This window comes from Kogia breviceps, chromosome 3 (genome assembly GCF_026419965.1).
Source record: "Kogia breviceps isolate mKogBre1 chromosome 3, mKogBre1 haplotype 1, whole genome shotgun sequence".
NCBI lineage: Eukaryota > Metazoa > Chordata > Mammalia > Artiodactyla > Physeteridae > Kogia > Kogia breviceps.
In genome coordinates, this window is record NC_081312.1 from 27,841,621 (window position 1) to 27,854,156 (window position 12,536).

A 12,536-nucleotide genomic window follows, 5' to 3' on the forward strand; every position below is an offset into this window, starting at 1 on the left:
CACCAGCAAGTAACAATGCCTGGACTACAGCCCAGGCAGTTTGACAATAAAAGTTCAATCTCTTAATTATTGCCCTGTGCTGCCAATATGAAAACACCCACCCTTGCATCCCTTTAGTGCTTAGAGACACTCAGTTCAGAAGAGTGTCTAATTCTTCACTCTCACTTAAACGATGAAAAAATGACTTTTCTAAAGCCGATATGGCATACAACTGACTATTCCACAAATGAAATTTTACATGCACTTAAAAAAAAAAACATGAAAATATATATCCATTTATAACAAAGGTACATATATATATGAATCAGAAAAAAAATGGAACAACTTAATAAATACCAAGTAATTTCATGGTTACCTGGGGTTCCTCAGGTGGGAGAGGAGGTGGTACGTCCTCATTAGGGGGTGGTAATGGGGGCTCCTCCGATGGAGGGGGTTCTGATACTTGGCTGGTGGCAGGTACAGTAACTTCTTCCTTTACTGGCTCAGCTGCATCCTTTGCTACAACAGGACCTTTTTTGTGTCCCGGCAAATGTACTTTTGTTCTCTGCTGCAAACTAAGCAGGTGCTGTCGATACCAATACTGCTGCTGTTCCTACAACAGAAACCATTTTTAAGTCAGAAAGAGAAAAACAAATATCGTATATTAACGCATACATGTGGAACCCAGAAAAATGGTACAGATGAACCGGTTTGCAGGGCAGAAACAGAGACACAGATGTAGAGAACAAACGTATGGACACCAAGGGGGGAAAGTGGTGGCGGGTGGTGGTGGGGGTGTGATGAATTGGGAGATTGGGATTGACATGTATACACTGATGTGTATAAAATGGATGACTAATAAGAACCTGCTGTATAAAAAAATAAAATTTAATTTAAAAATTTTTTTAAAAAAAGAATTTTAATTGACAATCCTATACATCTGCAACTTGGTTTTGACAGGGAGCTACATTTATGCCTGTGTTCATGTATTTATACATAAGAAAAGGCAAACCTGAACTGAGAAAGGCAAATAAATAAACATGATCTTTCAATTCCTCCCCCAAATTTATATATTTAAGTTAAACCATACATGTTAATTCAACACACTTCTCTATTCTCATTAAAAAAACATGCTTTTGGAAGTGAGAGTAGTCCTTCTGATAAAAGATCAGAGTAAATCTTTTCAGTATTCATAGCTATCGTTTTTAACTTGCCTTTAGTTGGTTCAGTTTTATCCACGGGGGTCTCGTGATTAATGAATATAATACATAGTCCTACCCCTTCTCTCTGTCTTCTCTTCTGCAGTGTCCCTCCCTCTTTTAAACACCTGCTGTATCATTAATCTTGCCATACCCAGGTATATATACATAAATGAAAATATATTGTGCTTTAGAATGCCTATTTATTTTTAAAGTTTCATGTTGTCTTCCAAGTTATACTCTAAATTTGATTTTCTGGAAGCTTATTTTGTGCTTCCACTTTCTAAAAATTACCACAATAATAAGTTTAATGTGGAAAAAAATTAGAAGATACAGCCTATCCTGATTATTCATGGATTCTGTATTTGTGAATTTGCCAACTTGCTAAAATTTATTTCTAACTACAAAATCAGCAATCAGGGAACTTTCACAGTCATTTGTGGACACGCGTAGATGGGCAAAATATTACTTATCTGACTTGCACGTTCCTGTCTGAGGCAGAACACAGCCATGCTCTGCCTTTTTTGTTTAGCTCTTATATTGTAAATAAGTGTTCTTTTCAAGGTCTATTTAGGGCCACATTTTTCACATTTCTGTACTTTTTGGTTGAAGACTTTGCTGTTTAAAATGGCCCCCAAGCATTGTGCTGAAGTGCTGTCTAGTATTCCTAAGTGCAAGAACGCTATGATGTGCCTTAAGAAGAAAATACTTGTGTTGGATAAGCTTCTTTCAGGCATGTGTTACAGTGCTGTTGGCTGTGAGTTCAATGATAATGAATCAACAATATACATTAAATAAGTTGTTTTTAAACAGAAACACATGTAAAACAAGGTTATGTACTGATTGGTTGAAGAAAATGTGACCAAAGGCCCACAGGAACCTAACCCTGCACTTCCCCTAGGAGCAATCGTTCAGTATTCACTAATTCAGTGTTCTTGACAACTTTATAAAATATAAATACCTCAAATACAGAGACTCGACTACAAATAAGCAATAATTAAAATCAATTTTAAAAAATCTCACCGCTCAGAAATAACTACAGGATCTTCATTATCCCAGTGTCCACTATATAATTTCCCATGGTTACAAGGTGGCATAAGGGAAAAAAAGTTGTCATAACACTAAAATATTCACGAATGAACTGCCCTGTATACTTCTATAATTAACAACAGCATATAAACAAAAACAATAGCATACATTTCTACTACAATTATAAAGATGCAGGATCTAGCAGAAGTACTACCAGTTAACAACCAAAAAGAATTTTTATAATAGGAACTGCAAAAGAGAATGACATGAATATCCAATGCTGAAAAACAGCCCCTGGAAAAATGTATAAATCCCTAAAATATTTTTTCAACATATTCAAAAACGAAATAAATGATAATATAATGTTGTCACACAATTTTGTCACAAAAATTATAGTACAGAAACCTGACCTACAATTTATTCTTTATGAACTCTAAGACTCAGCTGTTCTTTATGAGCTTTGAGCTTTATTTTTCAAGATTGTGTCCCTAATTAATTTTTTTACTTTTTTTTTTTTTTTTTTTTTTTTTGCGGCACGCGGGCCTCTCACTGCTGTGGCCTCTCCCGTTGTGGAGCACAGGCTCCGGACGCGCAGGCTCGGTGGCCCAGCCGCTCCGCGGCATGTGGGATCTTCCCGGACTGGGGCACGAACCCGTGTCCCCTGCATCGGCAGGAGGACTCTCAACCACTGCACCACCAGGGAAGCCCAATTTTTTTACTTTTTACAATAAACTGTTGGCCCTTGTGTTAAATGGATTCATTTTATTTGCATTCACTGAGATTCATTATCTCTGGATAAGCAGGATTTCCTATATTGTTACTACTTTACTGTATATCCTCTCCAATTTTCCACATGCAAATATACATGACACTCTTTTCTCACGAAACATACTGTCTTGTTATCTGTTTTTTTCATTCGCAGAATGTAACTGTCTTGGGAGAGAGGTGTTTCATGCTTTTCTCATATCCTGTCTGGTGCTTAAACATAGTGCTGGAACACACAGTAGAATGTCAATAAATAGTAGCTGTTCAGCGAAAGACTTCCCTTCTAGGCTACTAATTTCTATGACCTGAAATTTGCTACATCCCTTTGGAAGAGTAAATTCCATCTCACTAACTCCATCCTGAAGTTTGGGTCATGACTAGGTTTTTCTCTTTTTAATTATCATACACATAATCATCAGTTCCTGAAATATAATTACTTTTACTATTCAACATGAAAAAAAAAAAGAAAAAAACCAACACACTGTTCATGATAGTCAACAATTATGTGGTATTAAAACATTTTCAACTTTCTTCCATTATTGTATGAAAATACTGAAAACAGCAACAGGCTTGGTTTTTAGCTTTAAAAAATTAATAAACTCTTTCAAGTAGAAGTTAAAAGTTTCCTTTTTTTAAGTTACTTTGAAAGCATCACCAAAAGATACAAAGATGCAAACTATCTTTCATAAACTAGAAGCCAGTAGCTATAGATAGGAAGATTATTCAGGTAGATTCTTTATCAATTTATACCCACCTTATTCTCATGCTTTCTATCTTTATCTTAGACCTAGTCTAAGGATAAGAACCTTGTTAGGAGCTCAAGTACTTGTTGATTTACTAACAGTATGCACTGCATATCAATTTCTATTTAAGATGAACCCAATGAGCAGAAACCAGATCTAATTCAATCCTAGGACGAGGCTTTGGCACATTTTTAAAGCTCTGCAAATGAATAATGATGAAATCATTCAGAAATGTCCTCAGTGACCCCAGAGAAGGTTGCTTTATCTCTATTTTAAAAAGGAATAAAACCTGCCTGGACTTGCTAATGAATCTGAAATAGTAGCCAGTTCTTCTGAATGTCCCATTATATCAGACAACTCCATCTCATATGGGATGTTAGTTCATAGGTAGAGGAAAATCACAGTAAATGTCACAATCAAAAAGAGATTGAATAGAGTTAAAAAGTAAGGATGTATTTGTCATAAATACCATTACCAAAAAAGATGCTAATTAATTCAGCAAGTATTTACTGACCACTTGCTACCAGTACAGTAAGAAACTAGGTATTAAATGATTCTCCAAGTAGGGAAATATAAAGAAGGAGGGACAGGGAGAGAGAGAGAGAGAGAGAGAGAGAGAGAGAGAGAGAGAGAGAGAGAGAGAGAGAGAGAGGATGAATGAATGAATGGATGGATGAATGAATGAACACATGTGTCTATGTGTGTGATGTTTTAAAGATTAATTTTGAAAGGTTGCCTTTCCTGTCCAGGTTGATTAGGATAAATGCCTGTAACATTAAATGTTCAATGTCATATCCTAAAGCAAGTGGGATGGGGAGGGGGGACTTGGTAAAATAATGAAATGGATTTCCATTTTTTAAATTTATTTAAAATATATTTATTTTCAACATTTTTGAAATTCACACTCTATTCCAGGAATTAAGGTCCCATCTTAAAAAAAAAAGACTCCTTTACTGTGCCTCTTCCTCCAGCTCCTGCCCACATTCTCTCTCTCTCTCTCTCTCTCTCCTTCAGTCAAACTTCTTGAAAGAGTTGTCTATACTCACCATCCCCATTTCCTCACCTTCCATCACTCCTCAAATCAATGCAATATGGCTTCAGTCACTATGAAACTGCTCCTGCCAAGGTCAACAATAATCTACATGTCAGTAAATGCAAAAGATAACTCACAGTCTTCATCTTGCTTGACCTCTCAGCAGTAACACAGCTGACTACTCCCTCTTCCTAGAAGCAGTCTTCCCTTCACTTCTGTGGCACTGCACTGTCCTGATTTTCCATCTACCTATTTGGCCTTTCTTCCCATTCGTTCCCTTAGGTACTGTGGTTCTGCAGGGCTAGGCTCAATGTTCTTTAAACTTTATTCTTACTCTACACACACTCCTCAGGAGACCTCATCTATTTCTGTGCCTTCAAATACCATTTTTATGCTGATGACTCACAAGTCTATGTTTCCCAGATCTCACTTCTAGACTCCAGACCTATATCTAACTTCTAACTGGACATCTCCATTTGGAATCTTATGTCTCAAGGATCTTAAACTCAGTAAGTCTAAAACTTAACTCATCATTTTCCCTTCATCCCCAGACCTGTTCTTCCCCCTCCTGTAGGTTATTAGTGTATAGAACCACCATCCACCCAGTTTCGTATCCCAGAAACCGAGGAATCGTCCTTGATGCCTCCCTCTCCACTACTACTCAATCTCCAATTGGATTCTAGCACCAGAATATTTCTCCAGGGCTCCCTGGTGGCACAGTGGTTGAGAGTCCGCCTGCCGATGCAGGGGACACGGGTTCGTGCCCCAGTCCGGGAAGATCCCACATGCCACGGAGCAGCTGGGCCCGTGAGCCATGGCCGCTGAGCCTGCACGTCCGGAGCTTGTGCTCCTCAACGGGAGAGGCCACAACAGTGAGAGGCCCGCGTACCGCAAAAAAAAAAAAAATTTCTCCAGTCTTTCCACTTCTCTCCATCTCCTCCATCACCATCCAAGTCCAAGCCACTATTAACTCTTGCCTGGATCACTCTATTCATTATTCTCTCTAAATCACTCTTGCTCCTTTCGATTCCACTCTCCCCAAAGCAGTGTGAACTTTCAAAAAAGCCAATCTGTCACATTTGCCTATATAAAATCCTTCAATGGCCTCCTACTGCCCTTAGGATAAAGTCCTCATAGGTCCTCCCTGGCCTGGTTTGTACCTTCAGTAAGCCCTACTGAACTTAATTCTTTGAACTTTTATCTGGTTATTTCCTACCCATTCTTCAGGTTTCATTTAAATATTACTTGCAAAGGGAGGTCTCTTCAATTAGGTTAGAACTCCCAGCTATATTCAATCATTTGAAAAATATTTATTCTTCACCTACTATGTGCTAGGCCCTGAGCAAGACCCTGTGAATTCAATGGTGAGCTTAAGAAAGCTCACCTTTTCCTAATCCTTATGGAATGGTCTAGTGATATTTTCTATTTTATAATTCCACAGCACTTTACACGTCTTCAATTACTTTTTAAATGTCGTTTCCCCGCACTGGAACAAGTGAATGAGGGCAGGTACCTTGTCTGTTTTGTTCACCGTTTCATCTCCAGTACTAAGCACAGTTCTTGGCACACAGTTGTTACTCAATATATATTTGAGTATAAAATAGTGACTAAAAACTCTAATCAAAGTCAACAGCTTTACCTAAATAAGTTTTAAGAATCAAAGAATAAATCACAGTTCATTAAAAAAAAGACCAGTATGCATTTTACCTAGCCAGTCCTTTAAACACACAGAAAAGTTAATTCTTCAAAAAAGACACATTCCATTATATCACCACTTTACTCTGAAAACTAGAAATTAAATGGAAGAATATCAAGCACTTATCCTGTCTTTTCTATGCTAACTGTATTTCCAATCAAACAGCTCTAGTTCATGAATGAAAGTTTTTCTTTACAGAATTCCTTATGGTAAATATAGAAGAAACAGCAGAAAAAAATCACCATATTGCAACCTCTAACAAAGAAATAATTTACTCAAGCAAAGACCATCAATGGATGAACCACTAGATGAAATATTAGATGCAAGATTGATGGGAAGCTTTACAGCAGAGAAACCAGTCACCCCCCTTGATCAATCTTGGCACCACTAAACTATGGGACAACCAGGCACTGAGTGACTCCTGATGGGATGCAAATGAAGTACACAGCACTACCTAGGTTACGAAGTACACTTGCCAAAAGAAAAGTGAACTTAAATCTAAGAAGGTTGCAGTTAATGCCTAGTTTACAAAAAACATGGGAGAGAGAGGAACAAGTCAAATGACACCAACGAGACAGCAGACAAATCCAGGACGTGGGACATTCTACAGGATAACTAACACAGATTTTTCATCAAGCTCTATGGCAAGGGTAGAGAAACAGAATCGGAGAGACTGACCTAAATCAGGGATTCTCAAGTGAGAGTGATTTTGCCCCCCAGGGGATATTTGGCAATATCTCGAAACATTTCTGGTAGTCACAACTGGGGGCTGCTACTGGCATCTAGTAGGTAGAGGCCAGAGAGGCTGCTAAACATCCTACAATGCACAAGACAGCCCCACAACAGAATTATTCTGCCCCAAAATGTCTATATTGAATCCCAATTTGAACAAACCATCAAAACTTCATTAAGTCCATGGGGGAATTTTAACATGGATAATATCAAGGAATTATTTTTATTAGTGATGAGACAACAGGGGAAATCTGAACAGTTCTGGTATTAGATGATAGAAACTTGTTAATTTTGTTAAGTGTTACAACGTGTTTACCTTAGAAAAAGTCCTTTAAAAAAATGTCCAAGAATGTAGGAATGAAATGATGTGAGATCTAAGATTCATTTAAAAATATTTCAGCAAGAACAACAGTAAAGGCCTAGGTGAAGCACACATGGCAAAATCTTGATAGCTGTTGAATCTGAGTGATGGGTATATGGGGAGAATCATACCATTTTCTCTACTTTTGTGCATGTTTAAAATCTTTCACCATAAAAAATTTTTTAATGACATATTCCAAAAATAAAATATGAATCAACAAAGAAGGGTTAATTGTCAGAGATTGGTACTGGCATGAAGAAAATGTTTACCACCTAATAAACCAAAGTATCCTAAGTCTAGAACACGACAACTCTTGTATCTTATTCAACAAAACCTTGTGGAGAGCCGACAATTGTTAAGACACTGTCCTAGGTGCTACAGGCGATAAAAAGGTAAGTGAGGCAGTCTGTCTGCAAGGGACTTACAATTTGAAGAACAGAACCAAACCACATGGGTAAGCTGAAGCACGGCTTCAGAGACCCTGATATTTGAGATGTGTCTCGAAAGCAATACAACTGTAAGGCGGAAGAGAGGGTTGAGGAAGTTGGGATGAATTCTAGAGAGAGATAAAAAAAACCTAAAGAGGCTTAGCAAGGGCCTTCTTGATCTGGCCCATTCACACCTCTCAAATCTCATCTTCCACCACTTTCTTTACCCCTCTCATCAAAGAATCTGAGGCACTGAATAGTCAAAGCACTAAAAGAAGTTCACTATAGACAAGGGTACAAAGGCAGAAAAACAAAAACAGTGTTCGTGCTAAATATTCATATTAAGGACCGGTCTGATTCCCGCCCCCATCCCCCACTACCAAAAAACAATTCATTTGTCTAAGAGGCCAGAAAAAGTCCAGTAGAGATGAGGATATAAATGTCATATTTTGGCTTGGACTAACTCTGAGAGTGCTGGACAACAAAAGCACTGGAAATTTCAGAGTGGGGTGGTAAAGGGGGCAAAAATTCCATTTCTATTATAATGGAGGAATCTGGAGAAATAACCTGATGGGATAGTACTAATTTCGTGTAAGCTAACAGAATTTCTCATTCTACTGTTTTACCCCAGCATCTCAAGTGTTTTCTCCTGATGATGTGCCAAGCACCACATCTTGATTACTTAAAACAACCTGCTTCTCTTCTTAATTTCTAATGCCAAACCACTGTAAAATTAGAATAATATCTTTTGGAAATCTGTATATGTAAATCTGAGCTTGCAGATTAAAAGATTCTCTTTTTTCATGACGGAATCTAGGTAGATTAGTAATTGCTAAAAGTGTCTATTTTAAGAAACCAAAACAAATTATTTCTTCCACTTTAATTTTATCTTCTTTCTTAAGAAAAGAATTCATTTATTACTGCTACCCTATCAATCTTTGACAGGGAAGCATCACTTGAAAGAGAAGTTTAGAAGAATGGTTCTCATGAATGAAGAGATGTCACGACCATTTTTAAAAACTTGGCCGAATTCCAAGGCTGTTACTGTGGAGTAAATGGTAACAACAATGCAATGCAGCAAATTGGTCATGTCTTAAAACTATCTTTAAGTGATGTGAGAAAAGGATGTATGGGTCAGTTCCTTAAATGACCAACAGATTCCCAAAAAGGTCAAATATGTAGACTTCCCTAGGTATTGCACATATATCTATAAACATAATTAGGATGTTCCTGATTAGAACAAGATTTCCATCCTTCATTTGCTGAGACTTCTTAATTCAGGAAGCTGACAGCTATCAGTGGCCCTTAATTTTATTTTAAGGAAACTATCTGGTCATAAAATTCATATGCATTTCAGGTGTCAGCCCTTTGAGAAGCTTCTTTTTTATGCTGCCTCTAAAACAGAATTTTAGCTCAAGTTACAATTAAACAACAACAACAAAAAAGCCCTTTGCAACAGCAACAAAACCTAGACGCATGGTCAGAGGAAACCAAGGAATACATCTAAGAAGTAACTCTTGAGTCACCCCATCACTCTGGTGTCTAGAAATATCTTCAAACACTGTTCTTTTAATAATCCACATTTAGCTAATTAAAAAGCTGGGATGTCAGACCTTTGACTTTTATGGAATCCTCTCGAGTGTAAATTAGCCAGTTATTGTGTGTTGGAATTAGGCTAAGCACTGGGTAAAGCCCCCAGGCCTGCTCACTTAGGGCCCTCTAGGTGAGAGACGCAGCATGGGCAGATGTTTTCTTACCTGTGGAGTCATCGTAGAGGGATCTGGCTCAGGGGCAGCTTGCTGCTGTTCAGCACTCTTGTTCTTGGCCCCGCTCTCCAAAGGCTCTTGCTGGACAGTTGTCTTATTCCCAGAAGGGGCGGACGGCTGTGGCGGAGCTAGCAGCTGGGATTTAGAATGGCCTTGGGAGGGGCGGGAAGGAGATGCCTGAGAAGAGGGCAAGTAGGACTGGGAATGGCTCAAATAGGACTGCGAGGAGGAGGAAGAGGAAGAATAAGATGGGGTGGGCGCCAGGTAGGACTGGGAAGGTGGGGACTGAGAAGGGGACGGCTGAGCGGGAGGCAGGTAGGGCTGAGACGAGGCCGGGGGGTAGTACGAGGGTGGTGGCTGAGGTGGAGGCATGTAAGATTGAGACGGGGGCATGTAAGACCCCGGCGGTACTGGGGGAGATTCAGGGGGAGAATCCAGCTCCATGGGAACCAAACCAGGAGGCCCGTCTCGTTGGTGGTGGAGCATCTGGTGTTTGTACTGCTGCTGCTTCTGATAGCTGAGAGCCGGCCCAGGTGGCGGGGGCATCGGCGGCGGCGGTGGCTGCCAGTCCCCGTAGCCGCCCCCCGGCATCACCGGCGGGGGCGGCATGGGGGGCGGAGGAAGGTGATGGGGCTGGAGCACGCACTGCATTTGCTTCTGATGCATCTGCTGCAGCTGCTGGAGCTGCGCCAGGTGCTGCTCGCGGAAGCTCATGAAGCCAGAAGAAGAGGGGGCCGCGGGAGTCGTCGAGCTCGAGTACCCGGGCCCCGGCGAGGCCTCAGGAAGCGCCACCGGCGGTGGCGGCGGGACCGGCGGCGGCGGATAGTGGCTGCTCCCGCCATACCGGCCCCAATTCGGGTACATATCGCAGAAGAAGGCGCAGCGCTCGTCCCGGCGTCGTTACGCGTCGCAACCGACCTCCAGGAGCTGCGGCGGCGACGGCGACAGCCGGAACTCGCGGCGCCTACAGGCCCCGGAGCGTGTAAACGGAGCGCGCCAGTGCGCCGGCGCTACCGAGCTGCGCCCGCGACCGGGAAGGTGGGGACGGTGCCGGGGCGATTACGCCTGCGCAGTAGCCACCGAGAGGAGAACAAAGGCAAGATAGAGCGGCCCTTGGCTTGGCGACTCTCGGTTGCCATCTTCCTTCCGGTTCGGATAATGTAGGGGCGAGTAGAATGTTCCTATATAGCCAAGGAACCATAGAGTCTCACAGCTGAGAGCGGTGGTAGAGATCCTATCGCTCCACGGGTTCGCTTTTGAATGGAAAAAAAAAAAAGGTTCCATTCACAATAGCAACAACAACAAAAAACCATGAAGCAGGTAGGAATAACACTAATAAGAAATATGCAGAATCTATATAAAGGAAACTACAGAACTATACAGACTCATATCCAAGTGGAATAAAATTAGACTTGAAATAACGGAGAGGTTTACCATGGTTCTGAATGAAAAGAGGAAAAATTATAAAGATGTCAGTTCTTCTCAAATTAAGTGAATAGACTTAATTCAATTCTAACAAAAAATCAATTAGGAACAAATCTGTGAAGATGTATTCTGAAGACAGAATAAAGAGTACATCAATTCCTGCAGGTATTGTAAAAGGGAAGAAAGGGAATTCTTTAGAATAATTCAACGCAGAAGAATTTGAGTTGGAGAATATCAGTCAAAGGAAAGATAGCAAAAGCCAGATAACAAGATTGTCTAGAGAGGACCAGATTGGATTTAGAAAATAATCCAATCTTCTGTAATACTAAACATGAACCCATTTGGCTTGAGAGAATCACTGAAAAACAAAGCTGATACACACTGAATTCTGAAAACAAAACAAAACAAAAACCTACCTGAGACTATTAAGTGTGTCAGTGTGTCAGTTGTGCACCACTTAAAGGTTTGACCTTGCTTCCATCTTAATAACCCAGATCTTCACCTCTCATAGGAGGTGGATGTGAGCGGAAAGTGGGGCAGCTAAGTTTCCTTTGGAAGAAAGAACTTTTCATTCTCAAATAAGAATTTAGCTGTTTCTTTTAGCTTTTATTGAAATATAAAGTATATACATAAAATTACAAATCATAGTGTACAGCTTAGTGAATTTTCACAAACCAATCACACTCGTGTACAGATCAAGCAACAGAACATTACCCAACTCAGAAATCCCACTTGTAATTTTAATATTTTCAATTGAAATTCTCTTTGAAAACTATAAAAATAAATGTAATTTACTATAGAACAGACAAGGAAAAGATCAGATGATCATCTCATTAGATGCAGAAAAAGAATGTTTTCTTTCATTTCATAAATTTCAATATACATTTATGATTTTTTTTTTTTCCGGTACGCGGGCCTCTCACCGTTGTGGCCTCTCCCGTTGCGGAGCACAGGCTCCGGATGCGCAGGCTCAGCGGCCATGGCTCACGGGCCCAGCCGCTCTGCAGCATGTGGGATCTTCCCGGACCGGGGCACAAACCCGTGTCCCCTGCATCGGCAGGCAGACTCTCAATCACTGCGCCACCAGGGAAGCCCTCCATTTATGATTTTTAAAAAGATTTGCAAGGCAGAAATAAAAGGAAACTTCCTTAATCTTATACAGAGTATTTACTAAGAAAACTACAGCAAACATCACAGTTAATGCTGAAAAGTTGAAAGTTTTCCCACTGAGATCAAGAACAGATGTCCACTGCTATCATGTCTGTTACGGCTTGAACTGTGTCCCCCCCCACCCCCCCAAAAAAGATGTTTAAATCCTAAGCCCCAGCACCTCAGAATGTGACCTTATTTGGAAATAGGGTTGTCCCAGGTGTAATTAAT

At 40.3% G+C, this 12,536-nt stretch overlaps 1 protein-coding gene across 4 annotated transcripts in view; it reads right to left on the reverse strand.

Annotated features, from left to right (window-relative positions):
• YLPM1 (YLP motif containing 1) overlaps positions 1-10,802 on the reverse strand; it is a 67,575-nt gene extending 56,773 nt beyond the window's left edge. For all 4 annotated transcript variants that reach the window (XR_010839471.1, XR_010839470.1, XM_059055754.2 and 1 more), the window contains exons 1-2: positions 9,723-10,802; positions 356-592 (exon numbers count right to left, since the gene is read on the reverse strand). Coding sequence is in view for 2 of the 4 variants with exons in the window: in XM_059055754.2 (XP_058911737.1) it covers positions 356-592; positions 9,723-10,595 (1,110 nt within the window). In the remaining 2 variants the exon portion in view is untranslated. The remainder of the gene's footprint in view (positions 1-355; positions 593-9,722) is intronic.
• Between the last annotated feature and the right edge of the window lie 1,734 nt (positions 10,803-12,536).